Source organism: Coffea arabica, chromosome 2e, assembly GCF_036785885.1.
Source record: "Coffea arabica cultivar ET-39 chromosome 2e, Coffea Arabica ET-39 HiFi, whole genome shotgun sequence".
NCBI classification, from domain to species: domain Eukaryota; kingdom Viridiplantae; phylum Streptophyta; class Magnoliopsida; order Gentianales; family Rubiaceae; genus Coffea; species Coffea arabica.
Window position 1 is genome coordinate 29,732,921 of NC_092313.1, and position 18,738 is coordinate 29,751,658.

The 18,738-nt window shown below is 39.6% G+C and overlaps 2 protein-coding genes across 2 annotated transcripts; one reads left to right on the plus strand and one right to left on the minus strand.

Moving 5' to 3' along the window:
• Positions 1 to 224: 224 nt before the first annotated feature.
• On the plus strand, positions 225 to 9,565 carry LOC113732342 (probable arabinosyltransferase ARAD1). Its single transcript, XM_027258046.2, has 3 exons — positions 225 to 942; positions 1,643 to 1,896; positions 8,927 to 9,565. The coding sequence occupies exons 1-3, from the start codon at positions 306 to 308 to the stop codon at positions 9,476 to 9,478; spliced, it is 1,443 nt and encodes a 480-aa protein (XP_027113847.2). The 5' UTR covers positions 225 to 305; the 3' UTR covers positions 9,479 to 9,565.
• Positions 9,566 to 13,045: 3,480 nt separating this feature from the next.
• On the minus strand, positions 13,046 to 17,771 carry LOC113732343 (putative disease resistance RPP13-like protein 1). The gene has a single exon (XM_027258047.2). It carries the CDS (start codon positions 17,374 to 17,376, stop codon positions 13,327 to 13,329), a length of 4,050 nt encoding a protein of 1,349 aa, XP_027113848.1. The 5' UTR covers positions 17,377 to 17,771; the 3' UTR covers positions 13,046 to 13,326.
• Positions 17,772 to 18,738: the final 967 nt, after the last annotated feature.

The following is an 18,738-nucleotide window of genomic DNA, read 5'->3' on the forward strand; positions in this document are numbered from 1 at the left end:
AAAAAAGGGTCCACTAGTAATGAAACTGTTTTGGCTACCTATGGTGAAAAGTAACACAGAAAAATTAGCTAAAATTTGATTTTAATGTCCCTTAACAGTTATAATTTACAGTCTGCGAAACGAAGTAAAATGAGTTTTCTTCTTTTGGTTTTTGACTTCACTAACGAAAACATGAATTAACAATTAATAATTATTCTACCACATCAATTAATTAGAAACTGAAAAGTAGCCCATTTTAAATCTGTTCCGGATCCAAACCCATAATCTCGTTCGGTTAGACTCTGGTTTTCCACTCCGACCCCACAATGCCGCTGAAAACAATCTCCGGCACCGGCAGAACATGCTCGATTTCGTCCCTTTTCATCACCTTCTCCCTTCTCTGCATCCTCCCACTCTCTTTTTTCTTCTTCCTTTCCAATCCCAGATCGACCCCTCCTCAGAATCTTCTAAACAAGCTTCAAATCTCCGAAAATTCCATCAAAGTCTACATCCCAGAGCTTCCCAGATCACTCAACTACGGCCTGTTGGAAACATACTGGGCTTTAACCTCAGATTCAAGGCTTGGAAGTGAAGTAGATAATGAAATCCGAAAGACCCTTTTGTCCAAAACTTCTAAGAAGTTCCCTCCGTACCCTGAGAATCCATTAATTAAGCAGTACAATGCGGAGTACTGGATAATGGGGGATCTGTTGACGCCTGAAGAGCTCAAGAAAGAATCTTTAGCCAAAAGGGTTTTTGATTTTAGGGAAGCTGATGTGGTTTTTGTGCCTTTTTTTGCTACCCTTAGTGCTGAAATGCAGCTGGGAGTGAATAAAGGGGTGTTCAGGAAGAAAGTCGTGGAGAATGAGGATTATCAGAGGCAAAAGATGGTGGTGGATCTTGTGAAAAAGTCTGAGGCTTGGCTGCGGTCCGGTGGTCGTGATCATGTCTTTGTTCTTACCGGTAATTTGCGAATTTAGGACCATATTTATGTGTTTTCTTTATAATTGATTTGAATTTTGGTGATGATTACTAGTGATGGCTGATTTCTTCCTAGTGTAAATATACTTGTGTGAATGGCAATGCTGGTTGCTTTGGTTATCTGTATATAGATGTATGCCTACGGAAAAATGCTACATTTATTTGATCTATTGGCGGCAGCAAAACTTTTGACTCGCAATGTGCCCTTAAACAAACTGAGAAGGTAAAAGATCTGTACTTGAATTAACGACATTATCTCTGTTATGCCACTAGGCAAATGGGAGTAGATGGTCAGGCTGTTGTTTGTGTATTCGCTATTTGAATCACTACAATGTTTTCATGTTTAGTCTAGTCTTGGTTGGAGTTTGATTCATGTCTGATTTTATTGGACTGTGCATATCATTTTTTTTGAATGGTGAGTAGATTGCTTTGATAATGTACCAATGAAAGGATTAGCATAAACAGGCTTCAGTTAGCTTTGGAGCAGGAAATTATGACTTGAACTTTCTAATGTGTTTCGTGCATTTGCTAGTCCACAATAAAATTGTAGGGCGGTTTTTTCTTTTATCTTGTACCATATGAATATTTTGCAAGAGAGGAAACTGTATTGCATGCTGTTGCAGCTTATAATTTAGTCTTTGGATTGTCAGGTTATGTTAAAACTTGAAGCATTCTTTGGCAGACCCTGTTGCAATGTGGCATGTAAGAGAGGAGATAGCCCCTGCAGTTCTACTTGTGGTGGATTTTGGTGGGTGGTACAGGGTTGACTCAAAAGGTTCAAATGATAACTCATCAGATACGATTCATCATACTCAGGTTTCTTTACTGAAAGATGTAATCGTTCCCTATACCCATCTTCTGCCAAGGTTGCAAATATCAGAAAACAAGAAACGACATACTCTTCTTTATTTCAAAGGAGCTAAGCGTCGGCATCGGGTTAGTATTCTTTTTTTTTTTTTTTTTTTTTTTTTTTTTTTAACCAAACGAGAACATTTTATAGATATTAACGCTTGATAATACAAGAGTTAATTACAAAAGGGGTAACTACCCCCATATCTTTCCTAGCTAAATCTGTTAACCATGTTGGGAAAGAAGTTTCCCATTCAATATTCCTAACCAACTTGACAGCGAGTTGTGCCATTGCATGACTACAACCATTCGTAGTCCTGGGAGCAAAGAGAACTAAGCAACTGTCAAAGCTATCCTTGAGGGCCACAATGTCTTCTAGGATTGTTTGTATCTTACAATCCTGAACATTATCCGTATTAATAGAGCTCACAACATTTTTGCAGTCTGACTGGACTTCTACTTTGGTCCATCCTGCAGCTTGAGCCATTTCCAGCGCACTCCTGATCGCTAACGCTTCCTCCGTGGTAGCCTCCCCTCTTCTTCTTCCAACAATTCCTCGGACTTTCACTAATTCCCCACGCCAGTTCCTTGCAACTATCCCTTGACCAGTTCTGACCATTTTTGCTGAAACTGCTGCATCCGTGTTAATCCTCATGATTCCCTCCTTGGGTGGCTCCCAAGTGTGCTGAGCCAGTCTTCCCCTCTTGGATGATGCAGGTGCCCGGGGATCTGTTCCATTTGCCTCATCGTATTCGATCCACTCCTGTTGAGCTTTGTCGATGATCCCTTTTGCGTCCACACTTTCCAGCTGAAATGCCATCTTGTTCCTCGCTTTCCAGAGCTGCCAAAGGATATTCACTGTGAGTTTTATTCGATCCATTCCTTGTGCTTCCTTAGCTGATTCCAACACCGCATCCCACCATCTCCACACGTTGCATTGTAGTTCAACTAGCCCTTCCCATCTCACAGGAGCTAACCTCCACACCATTTGAGCTTTTGGGCAAAAGAAAAATATGTGTTCAATGGTTTCGGTAGCCTCTCCACAGCAATAACAAATGTTGCTTCCTTTTCCAACTCTCTGATGTAGTGCTTCATTAGTGGCCAGCCCATTCTGTAAACACCTCCATAAAAAATGCTTCAGCTTCATCTTAATATTTAAACTCCACACTTTTTTCCACACCGTGTGCTTCCTTACTTCCCAGCTAGTCTCTGAATCAGGTTCTAATCTACGGTTTATGGTGTCCCTTCCCCCTTTTGCAAAAACATAACCTGATTTCACTGTATAGACCCCAGCCTTAGTATGGTTCCAATATAGTCTGTCCTTCCTATCATAAAGGCTTAGAGGGATACTAGTAATATGCTCTACATCAGCTGCATCAAACCAGCGCTGCAAGAGATCAGTCTTCCACCTCCCTCCCTCAATTAACTCATGAACAAACTCTATCTGGCATCCCACTTGTCTTGCCGTGGCTACTTTCCCAGTAGTTGATCCAGGTAACCATCTATCTTTCCAGATTTTTATCGCCCTTCCATCTCCCACCCTCTTGTATAACCCTTGTTGAAGGAGCTCTCCCCCCTTGTGCAAGCTTTTCCAGCACCAGGAAGCTGTGTGCGGGGGCTTTTGGTCTAACCAGTCCTCATCCTTCATGTACTTAGCTTTCAGGACCTTGCTTACTAACAAATTAGGATTGGTGACAACTCTCCAAATTTGTTTTGCAAGCAAGGCCACGTTGAGAGCTTCCAAGTCTCTAAAGCCCAAACCCCCTTTCCCTTTAACCTCCGACAGCTTACTCCATCTAACCCAATGAATTTTATTTTCTGCAACCCCACCACCCCACCAGAATCTAGCTATGGTTGCACTAATGGCCTTACACAAGCCTTTAGGGAGCTTGAAGCAAGACATAATATATGTAGGCATGGCCATAATGACTGATTTGATTAAAACCTCCTTACCCCCTGGACTAAGCAACTTATGTTTCCACCCTTGAAGTTTACTTGTGATTACACTTTTCAGGTACCCAAAAATCTGATTCTTAGCTCTCCCAATAGTCATAGGTAAGCCTAAGTATTTACCACTAGAGGCTTCTCTCATGTTGTCCAAGACCTCACTAATTTCCCTTCTAATCAAGTTGGGAGTATTTTTAGAGAAAAACATAGCTGACTTATCAAAATTTACTACCTGTCCTGTGGCTTGACCATATATCTGAATGATCTCCTTGACCTTTTGTGCCTCCTCCTTGCTTGCTTTGCAACACAATAATGAGTCATCTGCAAAAAATAGATGTGAAACCATAGGGCTGTCCTTGCAGACTTTGATGCCAGTTAGTTGCTTTTTTTCCACAGCTTTCTTGATTAAATTAGACAGCCCTTCCGTACATATAATGAACAGGTAGGGAGATAGGGGGTCTCCTTGTCGGATTCCTCTGGAAGGTTTGACGTTGCCCACCTTTTGTCCATTTAAATTAAAGGAGTAGTGGACTGTGGAAGTACACGTCATGATCCAGCGAACAAAAATAGGGCAAAATCCCATTTGCAACATAATTCTGCCTAGGAATTTCCACTCCACTCTGTCATAGGCTTTAGACATATCAAGCTTTAAGGTCATGAAGCCTACTCTACCTCTCCTCTTGTTTTTCAAAAAATGCAACATTTCATGAGCTATGATCACATTGTCTAGAATTTGTCGCCCTGGTACAAAGGCAGATTGTGATGGGCTAATACAATGCTTGAGGACTTTTTTCAGTCTATTGGCCAAGATCTTAGATATAATTTTATAAATCACCGTGCAAAGACTAATAGGTCTGAAGTTAGTAAGCACTACAGGATTTTCAACTTTAGGGATTAAGGAGATAATGGTCTCATTGATGGCTGTTAAGATTTTGCTAGAATGAAAAAAGCTAGTCACAGCATTAACAACATCATTTTTGATAATATGCTAGTATGTTTGGAAGAATAAAGGGGGCATACCATCAACTCCAGGAGCTTTATTAGGGAACATGGAAAAAATGGCTTGTTGAATCTCCAACTCAGTCACAGGTTTAATCAACTGTGTGTTCATGAGACTGGAAATAGTGCGAGGTATGCCTAGCAACACTTCTTCAAATTCGGTAGGATCATTAGACTTGAAGAGCTCCGCATAGTGTTTGCTAATTTCAGCTTCAATTTCCTCTTCACTTGCACACCACACCCCATTTGTCTTCTGGAGTATGCTGATATTGTTCCGTTTCCTATTAGCCATGATACTTAGGTGAAAGTAAGCTGTATTCTTATCCCCCTCCTTGAGCCACCTGCTTCTTGATTTCTGGCTCCAATATAGCTCTTCATCCTTGTATGCTTTACTCAGTTGTAGCTTCAAGTTTGCAATAGTTCCTTTCTTATCCAGCTCACTCCCCTCACGTGCTACCCTTAGTTGCTCCTTTAGCTCCTCAATTTTTGCCTTTGTATTGCCTTTATTTGCCTTGTGCCATTCAATCAAAGCTACTCTACATTCCTTGATTCGTCTCACCACTCTAAACATTCTAGACCCATGTTGCTCCAGCCCCCAAGCTCTTTGGATAACAGCCACAGACTCCTCATCCTTTGCCCATCTCTGATCAAAACAAAACCTTCTTTTTATACCCCTTTGCTTCGGTTTAGTATCCACCATTAGCAGGCAGTGATCTGATGCTTCTTTCTCAATGTGTTCAACTGTAGTATTCTCATACACTTGCACCCATCCAACACTCCCTAAACATCGATCTAGCCTCTCTTTTATCTCTCCCTCCCCTTCCCATGTGTTGCTTCATGTCCAAGGAACCCCTTTATACCCTATATCCACCAATTCGTTCCCAGAGACAAAACTATTGAACTCCCTAAAACTACCCTCTGATCTCTCTTTCCCTCCCCATTTCTCCCCATTTGAGCAGATATCATTGAAGTCTCCCACTATTATCCACTTTTCCCCCCATTCCCTTTTCTTTTCCTTTATAGTCTCCCATTGTTGTACTCTTACTCTTTCCTCAGTACTTGCATATATTCCTGCCAGCCACCAGTGATCATTTAACTCCTTATCTACCACCATTGCTGCAATGTACCACTCAGTGCTGTGTACATCAAGCGGTTGCACCCCCTCCTTCCAAAACAAAGCTAATCCCCCTGCTCTACCCTTGGGATTCACGACAAGGCTATGTTCAAATTTAATCCTTTTTTGTACCTGCTTCATGTACCATTCTTTGTTTTTTGTTTCACACAAAAATACTATACTAGGAGAGTGGAGGTGGAGTACCTCCTTAAGTTGGGGAATTGTCAAGGGGCCTCCTGCACCTCGACAATTCCACACCGCTACCTTCATTGTGTTGGTGGAGGCATTGCGGGGCTAGCCTCCAATTCCCCTCCATGTTGTGCATCATCTTGATCCCTTTTTAAGCACTTGTGGTGTGGACCTTGTAATGTGTCCTCTTCCATTAGATCCAAGTCATGGCATTCTTCCTGTGTTTTTCTTTTCTCTCCAATGTTGCTCTCTGTCCCCCTGTCCGTGATATCTTTCAATGGTACCCTTTTGGTGCGCAAGCTCCTCCTCCACTGATTTTTCCTTCCTGGTTTGCTTTCACTTACTTGGATTCGGCTCATGGCATCTATTGTGTTACCGTCTTTGCTATTCAAACTCCCCTTTCCTGACTTGTCTATCCCCTCTCTAACAACACAGTCATCTAACACCATATTCTCGGGGATCTGATTTTCTTTTCTAATCAAGTCTACTTCCAGGTCCACTACCACCTTATGGGCTTCAATATTTCCCTGCACTGTAGTTCCACTCCCCTCCTTTTGTTTTCCCTCACCCTCACCCTATTTCTCTACTCGTCCTTTCAGTCCTGCACTTTCCCTCAGAATCTCTCCCCATTTTTCCTCCATTGCCAGTTTTTCCTGATCATTTCCCTTAGTCTCCTTGTCACCCCCCCTGCTACTTATACCACCCATGACTCCAGATCCTCCCTCAAGTATCCCCCCTATCCTGCTATTGGATCCTTTGTCTACCATTGTCAACTTTTTAGGTTTCTGACTCGCCTCTGTGTTAGACGTGAAGCATGCTTTCAAGGGGGAGGCCATTATATTTCCTGCCCTCATCCAAGCACCATACTGGCCTTCCCTACAAGACAGTCCTTCCCTTTTGTCCCCTGTACATGACTTGTCCCCATGCCCAATGATCCCACAATTGTAGCAAAAATCGGGGCATCTCTCATACTTAAATTCCACCCATGTGTTCACTCCCTCAAGCTTTACCAACGTACCTCTCGGGAGAGGTTGTAGCATATCCACTTCAGCCATAATCTTCAGATGTCTCCCAGACTTTCCCCCCCTGGTGGAACCAGTACCTCTCTCACCGACCTAAAAATCTTTCCTAGCTTAAAGCCCACTGACTTACACAACCAATGGACTGGAAGATTCCAGATTTGTACCCAAATGTGTGCAAATCTAAAATGGTGGAGCTTCCTTTCACACCCAACCTCCCATTCCTTAATCACTAGAATCTGATTATCCATAATCCACGGTCCTCCCAACAGGATTTTTTCACGGTCCTCTCCCCTTTCTAACTGGAATTGAAAAAGATTTGGACCCAGCTCAGTAACAGTTAAGTTCCTGGGATATCCCCATGCATGATTAGTAAAATTCTTAATACCCGTGAAATGTGCAACCTTTTCGCCAATCAACCTTCCCACCAGACTCTGCCTACAGTCTTGGATCCCCTCACTTATATCGTCAGAGGAGAGATCTACGCCTTCTAGCTCCGACTTAGACAGATCGAACTTTCTAAAAGCTCTTGTTAGATCTTCCTCCATCCTCCAGATTCTAGTTGTAGAGGTGCTACCTTGCACTATTTCCAATCGCAGAAGATCCAGTTGAGTACCCCTGCAAAAACAGAGTAGGAGGGCACCAAAAAACAGCAAAAAACCTAATCTATACTACCAAAAAAGACAACTTCGAATTCACGCACATCAGCTCATCGAAAGTTCAAGTCACCTTTTCTGGGTTGCATCCTTCAAATGTTCCTAGGATCATGACCATTTCCACACAAGAAACAGAGTTGCAGCTCGGAGAAGAGTTTATGGACGTGGGTTTGGGTGTCTCGGTTGTACGGAAGCTGAACAGTCACTATTGGAAGTAAAGCTAGCTCTGTGTAACTTTCTATTTTGGGTTGGCGCTGTTTTTTCAATTTTGAAACCTCCTACGATTGAGAAGAAAAGCTCTCAAACTAGAGAGAGATGCTCTCAAACAAGAGAGAGAAACAAAAGCTATTGTTTCCTCCTTGCAACTGCCCTCGGCATCGGGTTAGTATTCACTATGTAGAATATTTGGCTGCTTAAGTATTGGTTTGTGACCAATGCCCAAGGTGTATCTATCATTACCAAAATGTAGATTAAACATTTATACTGAGTTTTCTTATTAGAGTAAATCAAGTTAGTGGTGTTGCATTAGTTTCATGCTCATTCACAAAATTGTCTTTTCCTAGTTGCCGCTTACATATTTTTAAACCATGAACAGTATCTTTTATGAAGTTCATTTGTCTCTTTTTGAAAATTTTCTTCAGGTATGGAAATGAATTTCTTTTTCATCTTGTCGGCCTCTCCAGTAGATTTTCTTGATCCAAATAATTTTCTGCCATTGCCTCCTTTCAAAATTGGAATTTCTGTAACTTTACATTATTGGTTTGTCAATAATTAAATTGGATACTTGAAGCAAATGTTTCTGCAACAATTAATATGCACTGGTTAAATCATGAGTATCTTTGTAAGTTTACAGCAATTGCTCAGTTCAATACCCAGTATTCTTTTTTATATCCCCTGATTGTCAGAAAGGTTTTCAAATTGGTCTCTCAAGTTTCTATTTCAATCAGGGAGTAAGTGCTGTATTCAGTGCTGCTGGATATTGAACTCTCACAATTATATGCAAACTCTTTAGCCTGACGGCAAACCAATATTACCTTTATTTTGTTTTTTTCTTTTTTAATAAAAAACTTAGCTTCTCTGCCCCTTGATGACTCTAAGTCAGATAATATTTGAAATCTGCATTTCCATTGTACAAAATGTAAAAACTAATAACACTTGTTTTTATTACGGATTCGTAAAATTCTAATTCGCAGGGTGGTCTAGTTCGGGAAAAATTGTGGGATTTCCTAGTAAATGAACCTGGAGTTGTAATGGAAGAAGGCTTTCCTAATGCCACTGGCAAGGAGCAGTCAGTACGGGGTATGAGGACATCAGAGTTCTGTTTGCATCCAGCTGGGGACACGCCAACCTCGTGTAGACTTTTTGATGCCATTCAAAGCCTCTGTATACCTGTAATTGTCAGTGACGACATTGAGCTACCATTTGAAGGAATTGTGGATTATGCAAAATTTTCAGTATTTGTTGCTGTTAGTGATGCATTAAGACCAAATTGGCTTGTCAGCCATCTCAGAAGCTACTCTGATGAACAGAAGAACAGGTTCCGTAGAAATATGGCCCAGGTTCAGCCTGTATTTGATTATGATAATGGTCATCCTGGTGGTATTGGTCCTTTGCCTCCCAATGGGGCGGTAAATCACATATGGAAAAAGGTTCTGCAAAAACTGCCCCTTATAAAAGAAGCCATAGTGCGAGAGAGGAGAAAACCTTCTGGTGTTTCAGTTCCACTCCGTTGCCATTGTACATGAATTATTCAATTGAATGGTATTTTTATTAATTTGTTGTAACAATTCCCTCATTCCCCTCAAATTTTATCAAAAATAGTTTTCTTTTCCTTTTGATGAGTTGATTCTTTATTGAGATATGGTTCATTAGGACCACAGACCTTTTCCTCTCTTTGCTCTTGAATTTCCAGAGCATGAATCTCTTGATCAATTTAAATCATATAGAATGGATATCTCTTTCTAATTGCCTACTGGAGAGGGATATAGTGGTAGTGACCAAATTGCTTGTACTAAACTTTAAAGGCAGAAAAAGAACAGTTTTATGACCTTGTTATTCAAGGCAATTTCTCGTGGAGATAGGTTTTATGATTCTTTCCATCTGAAGATGCTAGCAAATATGCTGCTACTTGATGCAGCACCCCTTTCCAAGCCAAATCTTGTAGGCATTATAATAAATGTTTCTTTTGGTTTCATCCAAGGAAGGCAGCAGGTGGGCGAAAAAAAAAAAAAAAAAAAAAAAATCTTTTGGTTTGAATGGAATGTCCATCTATTTGTTGTATAGCTTCCGAAAAAGTTGTATTACTATCTATTTCTTTTCTGTTTTATGAGTCCATTCCTCGTTGAAAAAGCTCATCATTGTTGCTCCAGAAATCATCTTTCATCAGTTATTATTTTCAAGATAACCATAGTCTAGATTGATGAATTTTCACACTTGATGGACAGATAAGCCAATGCGTTCTGGAAAGGAATCTGAGAATGAAATGTGCTTTAACGTTTTATGGTCTCTCAAGACATTGTCATTTTAGGTATTAGCTTTGGATTTGTCTAACGTGTTTCTAATGGGCACTCGTTAGTACACATAAATTGCATTTAACTTATAATGTGAATGGACTATTGCAATTATTACACTCCCTGCATTTAGACAATTTTTTAAAAATAGTTACATTTTTTCAAAAAAAAAAAAAAATTTAACACCTCTATTAATGAGTGTGCATTTTTCAATGAGCACTTGTTAGCCAAATCGATTAACTTTAAGAGATGTAATGAGTTAAGAAGTCCTTTTGATGAGTTGATTCTTTATTGAGATATGGTGCATTTTTCTTGGCATCCTTAAGAAGTCCATATGGTAAGGACTGTTTGAAACGGTTTCGAATTAGGGGTGGCAATGGGGCTGGGCCGGGGGAAATTTCCCCCGCAGGGCATCTTTGGGGTTAAAAAAATTTTATTATATAATTTCATTATAATTATATTTGAGCAAATAATCAAGTACTAAAATATCAACACATCACCAAATTATTATTCATTGTAACTTCAAAATTGAAACTCATAAAAATAATTAAACAAAGATTATTTGAATACAATCTAATATGATAAACAAATATAACTAAAATAATCAAATTTTTTCTTTTAATACAAATACAGTCACTAAATTATTATTGTATTTTTTTTAGAAAAAAGTGTTATTGTATTAAGTGTAATTACGAATTTAACATAAATGTATTAATAAATTTAATATAAATAATTAATAATTTTTATTAATAGATATGTATAATTAGTAGTATAATTGATAATATCATTATATATATATAATTATGTACACATGTATATATACATATTTTTTTTCAAACGGGTGGCGGGGCAGGGGCGTTTCTACATGGGAGAAAAAATTCCCCCCCCGCCCCACCCCCGGCCCCAATGGCCCCCGCTGGACGGGTGCCCGGTGCGTTGCCATCCTTATTTTGAAATACCTTTGCTTGTTATCAGCAACTACAGTAGTCCGCTTATTCAAATGATTGAAAAGAGAAGAAAGTAGGCTAGAAGTCTGTGATTCTTTCCTTCCTGAGTCAAAGATACATGGATTGTACTTGGCAGTGAGCAAAGGGGTGCTTTCATTTGCGAAAAGTAAATGAAGAGCCCGTCATGTTGTTTAGTACAAAGCATCCATCTGCAACACTCTTCTCCTGGGAAGGGAGACTACATATAGCAAGCAACCACAAGTGGCATTGTATTGATAACCTTTCTTATAGGAGCCCATGACAGTACTTCATTTCTGTTTGTGCTAAAAAATGAGAAGCAGGCAAATGAGCGTTTGGAAGAGCTCAACCAAACTTGTGTTCAGTGCCATTTTACCGCTTCCTAATAGAAAGAAAAGATTTGCCACATTTTACTAACTTTTGGGGGTTTGTAGACTAAAGTTCTCATGGCATTCTAATGCCAATCTCAGGCTAAAATTTCACAACGTTGCCCCATCCTCCCCATGACAAAGATGCTCACATGAAAAAGAAAAAGAAAGCCCTCCTTCTGAAATGGAAGACTACCATTTTTCATATGGATAATATCTTGTGCTCCGCCCTGAAATTTCAAAACTAATTGCAGAAACCTACTAAGATGCATACTAGAGCACAAAGTATGCGACTACTAGCATCTTCACTGAATAACAGGTAAAAGTAATAAAGGTCAACTTCGTTGTTGTGATTTGTAGACTTCATCTCTGGATGCAGTGTGAGATAACTACTTTTTTTTTTTACTTCATTTTTTTTTTCCGCTTTGTAATTTCTTTTCTAGGTTTATCAAATGAAATTGCGTTAGCATCTCAACTCTTTATAAGCTGTCACACAAAGTTATACACAATAAAACATCCTAATGCTTCACTTTTTTTTTTTAAAAAAAAAAATTCTTAGAGTGAAGATCTTTGATCTGATACATGTGGACCACTTCCTTTGGTTTCTTTTGTTATCTAGAATGTCTAAGAGGTCCGTGATGTTTTACCTAAGCTCAGAAACCTAAACCTGGTACCAAACCTAGTGATGCAATTGTTAACTGGCTTTTATTAGCATAATGCTTCCCTACAAAGCTAAACAGACCCTAAATTGTGAAGCATCAGAAACACTTGAAGCAAAATAAGACAAAAAAGGAGCAAATACCTAGCCTTACTACTTTTCTAAGGAGCTAATGTCCATGTTAGCTTTGTCCAGTTCTATAGCTAGTTATTAACACACTAGCTAGCAACTGATATCACCTCCCCGTGGAAAAGGAGAATAAGTCTCCATTCCAAGAATCCACAATCACTAACAATGAGAAAAGCCAATCTGGATGACAATGTGGAGCTTCACCTGGAAATCTCATTTATAGATGCAGAAGTAAGAGAAAATAAGTTGAAGAAAAATCATAAAGAAACACAGTGGCTGAAGATATTGGTTGCCAAATTGTGAGTAGTTTAAAAAAAAAAAAAACTTCATCAGATGATTGGCACAATAATTATTTATAATCCTGTGCTATTGCAGTTTAGCAAATCTGGAATACTCAGAGAGAGAGAGAGAGAGAGAGAGAGAGAGAGAGAGAGTCTTAGAAGGTGCAGCTAACAAAATCTTATTCTCAAGAAGCAGATTTTTGACAATCAAAACACAGAACAGATACTATCCATAAATGTCTAGCTAGACACCATTGTAGAATAAGACTTGTCTCCAATTACTAGAAACCAACTCCATTGTCTGAAATTGGCATTATACTGTATCTTTCTTTGGAAGTACATTAGAATGAATAGAGGGACTGTAAATTGGTGCCATTGGTGCCACAGTGCAGAAATAAAGATTAAAAAAAAACAGGTGATTCTATTGACGCCCAAAAAAAGCTAGATGCATTTCATGGCAATGGCCAATGATTAAACACTTCAGTTACAGTAGGATACAAAACAATGAGAAGGTGCACTATGTGCTCTCTACTGATGATTTCCAAGCACAATTCTTTTACCCATCAAATATTACTACTATTTTACATGTATAGCAGAAAATAGAGCTGCAATGGAAAAGGCTATAAAATAGACCTGAGAAGCCCATTATTAGCAATGGAAATTTATGATGCCAGGAATTTGATCATTCAGGGTTCTGTTTGTAGACGTAAGAGCCATCTATCTCCACACAGGGAATGTCAGCAATCCTTTGCCAATGCTCACCTTTTTCCCTCAAACACCGATCTCTCAGATGTGGACAGCCACTAATTTCAAGATGCCAAAGCCTGTCAAGTAGTTTATGACAAGGCAAGACCTGAAGTTTGGGGCAGTTCATAAGAGATAGATGTTGCAGGGAGGTCAAGCTATTAAGGCCCTTAAAGACAGATTTCAGACTTGGAAATCTTGCGATAGAAAATTTAGTTAATGATGAAGGAAAGAGATGTTCAGCATCACCAAATGAAACCAGCTTTGGAAATCCACCACAGATGGAGAATTCTTGAAGAGAGGCGAGTCTGTCAAGGTGCCATTCTGCCAGGGGTCTGAGTTTCCTAGAATCCCAGACCCGAAGTGAAGTTAAGCTCGATGGCAACTCTCCTTTGGGAAAAGTCTCAAGCTTTGGGCAACTACGTACTTCCAATGATACGAGGGATGAGATTCTGTTAATCTCTGCTGGTATGGAGTTCAGGTTTGAACAATATTCAATGGAGAGGATCCTTAGCTTTGGTGTGGGCAAGCCTTGATCAGGAAATGACTCCAAAGTATCACAATTAGATATGTAGAGTTCAACAAGACGTGAAAAATTGTGCATGTACTGAATTAAAGTCCCAATATTTTGCCAGTTCAAGACACTGAGGTCCTCCAGAGACATGCTGCTGTTCTGGTGAAACATTTCTTGTGAAACTGGTTGTAGATGCTCGCAGTTTTTTATGACAAATTTCTTAAAGCTAGTTGGGAAGTTACCTGCTGGCCAGGCCCTCAGAGATGAGCAATCCTTGAGCTCCAACCTTTCAAGACCAGAGATGCCATTGGGAAGGGCATTCAGTGCATTACAAGCCTGTATCTCGAGGCGTCTAAGCATAGGCGGGAGACCAAGCTCTGGAAAGGTCAGAAGTTTTGGGCAATTTTTGATGATCAACTCCCTCAAAGACATAAGGCTGCTCAGATCAGGAGGCAGGAAACATAGAGTTGCACAACGGAATAGTTCCAAGACTTCGAGATTGCTTGGCAACTGTTGATCATTGTCCACCAAGCAGACGAGACTTTCACAGTCTGCAATGACAAGGCGTCTTATGCATGTCAGAGTTTGTAGTCCAATTCCACTTTCCCACAATTTGAGGAAATCATTGCAGTTACATATCTCAAGGACTTCAAGTTTAGATGAGCACAGTGTAAGTTCTCTCGGAAGACATGATAACCCTGTAATTGACTCAAGCTTCAGGTATGTTAGCGAATTCAGATCCATGAAACTGTCTAGTACCTCTCTGGTGCACTCTTCAAGATCTAACTCGTGAAGAAGGGGAAGCTGCAAAGGTGATATTTTGGTTAGTTTGGGACACTTAAACATGGTAAGCTGATGAAGGTGAGGGAATTGCATTTCACCATCATTCCAAGACCATTCCTCCCAGTCAGGCATGCACTCAAACCTCAGAGTCTCCAGAGATGGAAATGCATGTTCAAGAGGATAATTACCCATGAAAAACTCAATGCCAATGCGTTTAATACCAAGCATGCCTCCTATGCGCAGGTGTTTGAGCTCGTGCAGCTGTCCGAGATGTGGTAGAGATGTGCAATTAACACAATTGCTGAGGCTGATGCTCTCCAATTTATCAAATAATGGATCACCAATCCAAGTTGGAAATTTCCTGCCTCCATAGAAATCAATCTTAAGCTTTTTAAAGTGTCTGTGAGGTTGTAGCATATCGAGCACATCTGCATCACAAGAATTATCAGTTTTGTTGCTCCAGATCAGCTGCAACTCCTCTAGGTCTGGCTTGTTCTTTAAATAAGCCTCCTGTGCTTCTTGAATATCCACTACATTTTGCAGTCCTTCAATGCTCAGCGTCCCTCGCAAAAGCGAAAGATTCTTCAGCTCACTTAGTCCCAATCCACAAGCTTTGCCCAAAACAATCTTAGGTAAAGTCTGCAGGCTTGTCAATTTACCAATTCCCTTGGGCATTTCTTTCAGTTGCTCTGTATTAGCATTGTCCAGATGCCGAAGGTTTATCAAATCTCCCAGAGTTTCTGGCAGCTTAGAGATAAAGCGGCAGTTTCGCAAGGATAACGTCTGTAAATTGTAAAGGTTGCTCAGAGACTCAGGCAATGATGTAACTGAAGTACCAGACAGATTAAGATATCTCAGATGTATCAAGCTGCATATGGGGCTTGGTAGCTCACTTATTGAATAGCCGCTCAAAGATAAAACTCTTAAGCTGTGTAACTCAGGCAATAAGTGGAGTAAAATTCTATTTGATATATAGAAAGGTGGCCAGACATGCACATTTTGAACTGGCATTGGTATGAACGTTCTTAAGCCTCGAACTTTGTACAAAGCCTGGAATTTGTTGAAGACTTCATATTCATGACGAAGAAATGAAGCATGGCGAGTATGTTCAGAAACTTTGTGCCACTCATATATCTCAACTTTATCATCTAGCCTATGGCAAGTTCCCCCAGCAACAAACTGTGCCAAATCATTGATGAGATCATGCATGACAAAACTTGATTGAGAGCCGCTTAACCGTTGGAAGAATGATCTAGACACTAGCTCATTGAAACAGTCGAACCCCTGCTCTTCCATTCTTTTCGTCCCCTTTGGTTGCTGCAGAAAACCTTCCCCCATCCACAGCAAAACCAGTTCGAGCTTGTCAAACTCATAGTCTTTTGGAAATACAGAACAATATGCAAACAATTGCTTCAGATGGGGAGGAAGATGATAGTAACTTAATCTGAGCACCGGAAGAATGTTGCCTTCATTAGGTAAATCCCATATCTTGCTATCCAATACCTCTCTCCACTCTCCAGGACTTATTTTAGAGCGCAAGATACCTCCAAGTGCCTTTGCTGCCAAAGGCAAGCCTCCACACTTTTTTGCCAAATCCTCGCCAAATCCTTTCAGTTCTGGGTGTTTTTCAAAATCTCTTCGTGCATGTTGAGCTAGCAGAGAAACACAATCATCATTAGTCAACCGCCCCACATGGTAACCTGGAACAGATCCCACCATCGATGCGACATTATTGTTGCGCGTTGTGACAATGACTCTACTGCCAGGAAGTCCAACTTGAAAAGGGCGACTCAAAAGATCCCAACTTTCATAAACCTCATTCCAAACATCATCCAAAACAATAAGGAATTTTTCCTTAGAAAGTTTGTCATGCAAACGCACCTGAAGCATATTCAAGTTCTTCGATTCGCTGCCCACTTTTGTCACAGACTCGAAAATTGTCTGAGTTATAGCAAGCACATCAAACTCTTCAGAAACACACACCCAAGCCTTAAGATCAAAGAAATCGTTGACTCTCTCATCATTATAAACAAGCTGAGAAAGAGTTGTCTTGCCAATTCCACCCATACCAACAATTGGAATCACACAAACATCATCTTTACACGTCTCATTGGTCATTAGCAACATATTTAAGATTTCTTCTCTTTCTCTTTCCCTACCATAAACATGGGATTCATTCAAAGAAGTAGTTGGATGTCTTACCACAGATCTACCCGATATCCCTCCATTGTCAGCATGCTGAACTAAGTTCAAGTCATTCTTTTGCTTCGCAAGTTCATCTAACTGAGCAGATATGGTTTTTATTCTTGATTGAATTCTTGCATTGAACTTGATAGCATGAGGAGTGAAGTTCTGACAAGTAGGAATAAGTTTCAAGATCTTACTTCTTCTAGAGTGATCTGGCTCCATCAACTTCTGGCGAAAAGCTTCAGTAGTAATCTCATCAACGATGTCATCCAAGTCATAAGCCAAATCCCGTAAAGATTCCAGCCAGTCCTTTATTCGTCGATCAGTTATCTGCTTATCCTCAGCATCAAGGATCACATTTTGAATCAGCTCCAGTGTTTTGCTCCATTTCTTGAGCTGAGCCCGGATTCCTTGTTGCCTGGCAAAGCTCTGCAACACGGGATAGGCCAGCTTGTCAAACAGTACCTGTAAAAGTGGTGACAGAAAAAGCTCCGCCACAGGCATTTTTCCTCCTTGTTGATGGTGGAAAATAAGGAAATCCAGAGGGAAAAGTTTGATCAAAAGAAGAATTCAATGAAAGCTGAAAATGGAACTCAAAATCAAAATCGGCCCCCAGAATCAAATTATGGTTGCAAGATGGATGATTGGTATTTTCAGTCTCAATGATTGCAAAGCAGAAATGATACTCTGATTTGGGTTCAGGAAAAAAGAGCTGAGATCGTTGACTTCGAGGAATTTCTCGCATTAGTCTTGCAGAAATTAGAAAAATTGCTCAATTGCCCCTTTTGTCTTTAAATTGTTTTAATATAGCCCCTACAGTTCAAACTGAAGAAATTTTGTTTGTGGAGCAAATGATGTAAAATATTACTAAACTAGCATTTGTTGTTCTTTGTTTTAGCCACCCAACTCTTTAATTTAGCCAAAATTGTCATTCAAATGATTAAAACATACTTCTTATGACCAAAAAGTGTAAATGTTTGATAACTTAAAATCAGAGAATTTTTTTTTTCTTTCTTTCTTCTCATTGTAAGGTTTGGTGTCTCCCTTTAGACCAAAAATTAATAGTCTAGTGACTCTTTATGCCATTTTCTCTATTTTGTGAGCTTATTATATAAGTCTTGAATTACATTCAACTTAGGAAACAAAAAAAAAAAGCTTTTAAGAATTCATTTGTTAATAAAGTGAAGTATATACATAAGTGCTATGGAAAATGGACTGAATTACTAGTAATTTCTAGTATAAAGATGATAATTAAAATTCTAATCTTACTTTAGAAGTGGTTTTTGTAGCAATTTGTTGTATAATCAATCAAAAATAAACTGATACAACATTAGGGATGTACTAATGTACATTCATACCAAGTTTTAAGACTTGTTTGTGATAGAAAAGATCATTTTATTTAATAAATTTGTACTAATAACAAAAAATAAATCATACAAGCATGACACACAAGAATATAAATTTAAAATTAATAGATACAACACATCTAAAAAACCAATACAAAATGATAATTCTACAACATTATTTGAGTCAAACGTACCCAATTTCCTCGAAAAATATGTTACCAACCAGCTGTAACCTTCGAATAGAATACTAGTTTATTGGCACACGGCAATGCTAGCTGGAATCTTCTCTCTGGTTGCTGGCTCTCTTCCAGGAAGTAGTAGCTGCCACCACATGTATTGACCAAAATTTTTTAAGGGGCAGTGGCCGTCCTGCAATAATATTGAACGTGAAAAACAACGGGCAAGTTGCTTGATGCCTTTGACAAGAACTTCTATACAGTTCATAGAGGGCATGATTTTTATTGTTCTTTTCAAGCTAAAGGTTGCAAAAGGAAGGATGAATTCTGATCAATTGTCTCCT